The sequence below is a fragment of the Austrofundulus limnaeus genome, unplaced genomic scaffold, assembly GCF_001266775.1.
Source record: "Austrofundulus limnaeus strain Quisiro unplaced genomic scaffold, Austrofundulus_limnaeus-1.0 Scaffold52, whole genome shotgun sequence".
NCBI lineage: Eukaryota > Metazoa > Chordata > Actinopteri > Cyprinodontiformes > Rivulidae > Austrofundulus > Austrofundulus limnaeus.
Window position 1 is genome coordinate 2,595,124 of NW_013952454.1, and position 6,819 is coordinate 2,601,942.

General features: G+C 38.5%; 1 protein-coding gene across 3 annotated transcripts in view; it reads left to right on the top strand.

Annotated features, from left to right (window-relative positions):
- The window catches only part of LOC106517790 (pleckstrin homology domain-containing family A member 7), a gene marked incomplete at its 3' end in the record, with an annotated part of 161,573 nt that extends 159,808 nt beyond the window's left edge, over positions 1-1,765 (top strand). For all 3 annotated transcript variants that reach the window (XM_014008798.1, XM_014008799.1, XM_014008800.1), the window contains 2 exon segments: positions 357-461; positions 1,693-1,765. In XM_014008798.1, coding sequence (XP_013864252.1) covers positions 357-461; positions 1,693-1,765 — 178 coding nt within the window.
- Between the last annotated feature and the right edge of the window lie 5,054 nt (positions 1,766-6,819).

The following is a 6,819-nucleotide window of genomic DNA, read 5'->3' on the forward strand; positions in this document are numbered from 1 at the left end:
AAGCCACACAGGCTGATGGCAGCCAATGGAACATCCTGGAGAATTTTGCCTGAAACTCTCAGACTGAAGAAGTCTCTTGGAAGAAAGACGAAACGTTTCATTAAAGAAGAACCCGTCCAGAGGACCTATACAATTTTTTTTCCTTTAAAAGCTGAGGATAAGCACAGCTGTCATGGCTATTTTTTGCATGTTCATACTTTTAAAATGTCTTTTATTTACATTGTGCGTGTCACTAGACCCCCTGTCACTCAGGATGATGAGCATATTACAACATATCCAACAATGGAATTGAACAAGGAATGCAAGTTGTGTTTGTTGTGTGGATTTATTTTTACACACAGTGTGTATGTTTACAGGCCTCTCGATCCATTGGTAAGGTTCACAGTTTTGGGAAGAGAGAGCAAGCCATCAAGAGGAATCCCAATGTGCCAGTGGTGGTCCGAGGATGGCTGTACAAACAGGTACAAGTTAAAGGATGAACTCACACACATAACCATTTGTTCTGATTAATCACGATTGTTTTAGATTAGGATATATGTTTTAGTATTTGTGCACAGAATTTTAATACACAACATAAATCTTGATTTATTGTTTAAATTTGAACTTTTATTAGGATGTAGTTTGTAGTACTACATTGTCCGGTTTGTGTCACAAAAAAAAACGCGGCCCACAAAACCACAAAAATGTAGCCTCTGTCTACGTATCCTATGTGGCCAACCGTATCCCAGGATTCAATGTGCCGTCAGCAAACTAAACAGAAAAATGAAGACGGCAGGGGATTTTCTTCATGGCGGAGTTTGGAACTTTATCACAGACTGAAGAATTTCTTTTTAAATATATATATCAACTTACCTGATGAAATTTACACTGCAATGAGATGTTAAATACTGAATACTGGAGGTAAACCCAAATTATGAATGCTTCTTTTGTTTTAAATTTACTTGTAACGTTGTTTTAATCACACCTAATGTGACATGACATAAAACGTATCACCATGGTAGTAGTGCAGCAATCTCTGAGCGTTGTTCCTGCAGGGTGACTGTAATCAGGTGGTAGCACACGATGGCACAAGCACAAACACAACAGGGACACAAAACACCCATTTTCCCATTATAAAAACTATGATAGGCAGTGGGGAGCATCCTGTAAAAATGCACACTCCCACACACACCATCCACAGGTTAGCTTTATCTCAACCAAATGGACTGACTGTTTTATTTCTTTTCATCTGCTCACACACACCATTGTTACATGGCTGGAGCTTCATGCATCTTTAATCAAAGGACTAGTATTTAGAGCTGTTTGAGGTGATTTTTTCTTCCTCTGTGTCCTTTCTGCTCTTTAAATGGTTTTATTTTCAGCCAGAGAGCATAAAAGATAAAATGAACGGTAAAGCTGTCCAAGTGCAGCGAGCCAGCAGACAAATAAGAGCTCCTTTCTTCTCTCTGTCTTTGCTGGGCTCTGTCTTTATCTTGTCCATCTGAACCTTTCTTTTTTTAGTTGCATTTTCTGACAGCATTTGCTTTCCTTGGCTTTTTCTCCTTTATTCATTTTTCTAATCTGCCTCCTTTCTCTTCAGACTGACGATCTCTGTCCAGTGCTTCTTGTTTTCTACTTCAGTTTGTTTCATCTTTTTATTCATGAGTTGTTTTTTTTTATTAACACTCTCATGTCCTCTTTTTCTCTCTGCAGGACAGCTCTGGGATGCGCCTTTGGAAGAGGAAGTGGTTTGTCTTGGCCGATTTCTGTCTTTTCTACTACAAAGGTGAGTCTTACATGAACTAGCACAAGAAAAGAAGTATTACAGCTTGTTACACCACCTCTGTGTTTCCCCAATAATCAAACATGCAGGCTTGAAAAATAGAAGAAAACCAACTCACTGTTCAGTTGAATACAGCTTTTCTTTTTTTTTTTTTTTTTGACAAACATGCAGGGTTTATTTGCCTAATGCAGGGATGTAGTAGGAAAGACTGAAGTTGGACAGATTTTCAGTTGTGGATAACAATAAAAATATAAAAGAGAGCATGAAGGAATGTTTTCATACTATTTCTTCCATTTTGTAGATCTCATATAAAATGAGGAATTTCTAAAAATAAATTGATCAAACACGCACCTTCCTAATAAACAGACTTCCTCCTCAGGGTCTGAACTGAAGGCTGTTTTTCATGAAAATAATCCAGTTAAGCCAGCATCCTCCCATCGGGGCTCAGGGGCATTTTTGGGGCTCTGCCATTTTTAATTGTAAGGAAGAAAAGGAACAAACGGGAGCAGCCTGCTTAGAGCTTTTTCTGTCAAATTCCAACATTCTCCAAGCAAATTTCTCAGATTTCTTGATTTATTATAAACAAAAACAAATAAGTGAGAATATTAACTAGAATTTTTAACAGAAGCTTGTTATTTTCTTTAAGAAATTCATATATTTTCACATTTTGATTTTCTTTTTCAAAATAAAATAATAACTCCTTTTTCACATCACCATAAATCACCAGTCAAACTAACTTCTTCATTATAACAGCCACAGCCCACGTTCTCTCCTTTCAGCTCTTATTTTGCCTCTCCTAAGGGACAGATTTACTGAGAGTTTTATGGATTCTTGGCTGAGTGGATTTGTTTCCACCATTCGCTAGAGGAGAGTTTGATGTAGCCAACGTTGACTTGGTTTGCATTTTCCGGCTTTCCTCATAGTCTGGTTCATGGCGGTTAGCGTTAGCTGCTCCATTGTCGCCTTTGGGCTTGCATGCTCCCTGGATAGTAGGTTGCACACAAACTATTTGCATTAATTGCAAAATGGAAACAATTAATTAGTGTCAATTTTTCTGATGCATAAGTGCACAGAAAATAATTTTACCCAACCCAATAGATATTCTCATAGTCTGAGTTTGTGGCTAATTGATTAATTGTACACGTTTATCAGCTTACAGACGTTATTCTCAAAGTTTTGTTTATTCACCAAAAGAGAACTTTGTTTGAACACATATTTAGGAAGTTACAAGACAAACTGTATGTTTCCTTCAGAGTTGACAGGTTTCAGCACAAAATCTGAGTAAAAATATTAAAATCTGGAACTAAATTGTGATTATAGTGAAGTGCAGCTGATGAAGGAGCCAGTAAATCAGTCCAGGCAGGCATTAATTGGATAGTTCTTTGTGAGTTCCAGTTGAAACACGTGTGACAAGCACACACATCACACTCCATCACTACCGGGCTCTATCGTCTGCTTGTCTTAATCTTCCTCTCCACGCCTTCCTTTTTCCTCTCCATATTTTGAACAGAACCTTTTGGGAGACGCTCGTCTCCCTGCTCGCCTCGACAGAAGGGAGAAATCAATTCTCTATCGTTTCGTTTTCCTCCCTTTTTTGTGACTCAGTTCAAAGGTTTCTCCTCTCAACATGAAAACAACTGATTTGTCCCCAGCCTCAATCATCTCCTCCTTTCATCTTTCACAGTTTTACACAGAAAGGCAGACATACATTTTCTCTCTTTTATTTTATTATGTGTACAGTAAGTGTTTATTGGTTTCTCTTCAAGCTGTAGAGGTCAAATCATTTTTTTATTTATTGACCTAAACATACCTGCATTCATCTTTACACATTACAAAATATGACTCAAAAATATAGCTACATGAAGAAAATCTTAGATGTAAAATGTTTAATTATGAATGAGGTGACAGAAAATTAGGAGTTAGAATGAGTAACTCTGTGAATTAGAAAGGAATTGAAAAGCTGAGATGGTTTGAACTTGTACAGAGGAAGGATTGTGGGTATATTGAACAATGTTGGACAGGACTGAACAGGATGTTGAAGATGGAGTTGCTAATGAAGAAGAAAGGAGAAGATCTCAGACATGGAAATGTATGAGACAAGAAGCCATTATTTCAGGCAAACTTGGCCCTTGAGGGCTGCTATCCTATGTTTCACTTCTTCCTCTGCTCCAGCACACCTGATATGAATGAATGGGTGATTAATGAGCTTCTTCAGCTCTTTAAAATTAAATCAGGTGTGTTGAAGCAAGGAGCAAGTAAAACATGCAGGCTTTCGACCCTCGAGGGCCAGTATTGCCCACCCATGAGTTAACCTCACCTGCATCCCTTAAGCCATGGTAGGAAACCAAAGTACCTGAAGAAAACCTAAACATGCTTCAATAAAACATAGAAACTTCACTTATCCAGACCCAAAAGAAGATTTAAACAGGAGTTAATCATTGTACAGTTTTCAAAGTATAATTTATAAGAACTGTGCGCAGAAAAAAAATCTCAATTTTTATAAGGAGAAACTTAGTGTTCACAATAAAACTAGAACATTTTCCAGGTGCGTATTTGCTTGATGATGTTCACAGGGTATAAAAATAACACACCTATAAAGAAAAAAATTGTGTAGGTCTTCTGGACGGGTTCTTCTTTAATGAAATGTTTCGTCTCTCCTCCAAGAGACTTCTTCAGTCTGAGAGTTTCAGGCAAAATTCAGGCTTTTAAGCCCTTGCCTCCATGTGACTGATAGGCGGAGGCAGGGCTTAAAAGCCTGAATTTTGCCTGAAACTCTCAGACTGAAGAAGTCTCTTGGAGGAGAGACCAAACGTTTCATTAGAGAAGAACCCGTCCAGATTTTTTTTCTTTTTGATTTTTTACCTGGATTACTGAGATGCATCAGGACAACACACCTATACATTTTATAGGTGCGTTATTGTATTTATAGCAAAAACGTTCAAAGCGGCAACAAAACTGAAGTGCTGCTTATGGCGTGTATGGAAGTTGACTTGATGAAAAGGATCATTTTTTAAATTGATAAAGCATTTCAGAGCCATTCCATGGTTAACAGCTTGAGTGTAAAGGAAAAATGGGAATTAGAAGCAAATGTAATAATAGAAGATGATGACTGGGAGGAAACATTCAAGTCTGGGCATAAATTAACCAGCAGTCCAACATGGAGGGAATTTGACTGGAAGGTGCTATTTTAATACTGCAATCATCATTTCCAAATATTGTAATATAGTGTATCTACTTTATGTTGGAGAAAATGAGGAGAGGTGGGTGTCTTCATCCTTATATTTTGGGACTGATGAAAGCTGATCTCTTTTTGGGAATCTGTATAAAAAGAGATCAAGGAAATTATGGGAGTGGAGGTAAAACTTAATTTAACACATTATATTTTCAAAGAGAAAAAAAATGTGAGAAAAAGCTAAAGAGCCAAAAAGTACAAGTTGCTGAAATACCAACAGTCACGCATGGCATAAATGAGCTGAACCTTTGAATATGAACAAAAACTGTGGAACAAGTTAAATACTGAAAAACGTATGGAAGAAAAATGGATCATCTCAGTAATGTCAATGCTTGATAGTAATCACATAATAAAAAGTCTGGTAACACATTTGAATCACCAACATACTGAACCTTCCTTCAATGTCCTGGAGTGATAAAGACTCAAAGTCAGTAAGACCTACAGTATGTGTTCATTACCAAGGTCTTTGTCCATCTTCTTTGCATCTACCCAAAAGATGAATGAGTTTATGGCAGTGTTCGAGTAAGTCTAGCTTTGGCTCACAAAGTCTCACATGTCTGTAGAAGAACCTCGTTGCTGTCACTGCAGAATCTCTGTGCATAATTGACTAAATTCTCTGGTACATGCAGGAGGTTTTAGCAAATGGCTACAATTTTCTGACAAGTGCAAGTGCAACTTTTATTTGAATATATTTGATTTAAAAGAGCCTGCACTCTCATTAATTTGTGAGATATTAACTTGGTTTAGTTGACATTCATTTGACCAGACAGTGATGTTTTTTTTTTTTGAGTCAAGAATTTTACCTACTTTTGAGCATCTGGATTACAGTAATTCCAACGGGGATGTTAAGTGGCTCAGGCTTACATATCTCATGTAAACACCTTCTTTATGAGGTGAATCTGCATACGCGTGGTCAGAAGTGCCTCCTAATTCTCCCACACATGCAGTAAATCACGTTCTACTCATGCGGGACGAACACTTCCCTCGGTAAAACAGCACAACAGTGGCAGACAAACGAGGCTCCTTTTTTCTTTCATTTATAGCCTCCATTTAATCATTTCTATTTTTACAGCTCAATATAAAAAGTCACAAATGTTGCTTGGTTTATTTTTTATTAGACACCCTCCGTACTTCAACAACTCCCTCTACTTCCTGCACCATACGTTCTTTTTCTTGGTTTGGTTTGCTCACCGTGTGTGTGTGTGCGTGCGTGCGTGCGTGTGCTGGAGTGAGACTAAACATGGAATGGCAGATAAAAAGTCCTCATCGTCTCGCTCGCCATTTAGGGAATGTCTCCTCCGAAGGACCTTGGATTATTTTTAACCAATTACGCCTTTAGTCCAGAGTGCTGCCTTATCACCTCTCAGACAAACGCTCAAAGACACGCACGTGTATTTTCATATCAGTCCTGGATTTTATGATGTGGTAAATGTCTCTGTCACGCACGCGTTCTAATTTCCTGCGACAATATTCAGTGGAGAACAAATACGCTGAAGGTCTTTATTTATAGAGGTGCAAACCTGGATGGGTTTGGAAAGTGAGAACTTTCTCCTCCAATGTGCTGCTTAAAGGGTTTAGGCTGGTGTAAGTTTAGGTCGGGGTTAAAGGTCGAAGGCCGCATGCTGTCGTTAAGAGTTCTTGGCTAATGTGGAGGGATAAAATATGGGAGTGAGGGAAATGCAAGCCAGCAGGAGCAGTGGGGGGGGCGTCTGTGCCACAGTATAGCCATGATTTGGCACAGCTCTGTGACAGCATGTGAGCATGCAGTGTGTGTTCTGATGCTGCTGGCAGCGGGGCAAGGAAATTAGTGGGTGACGAGTGATAT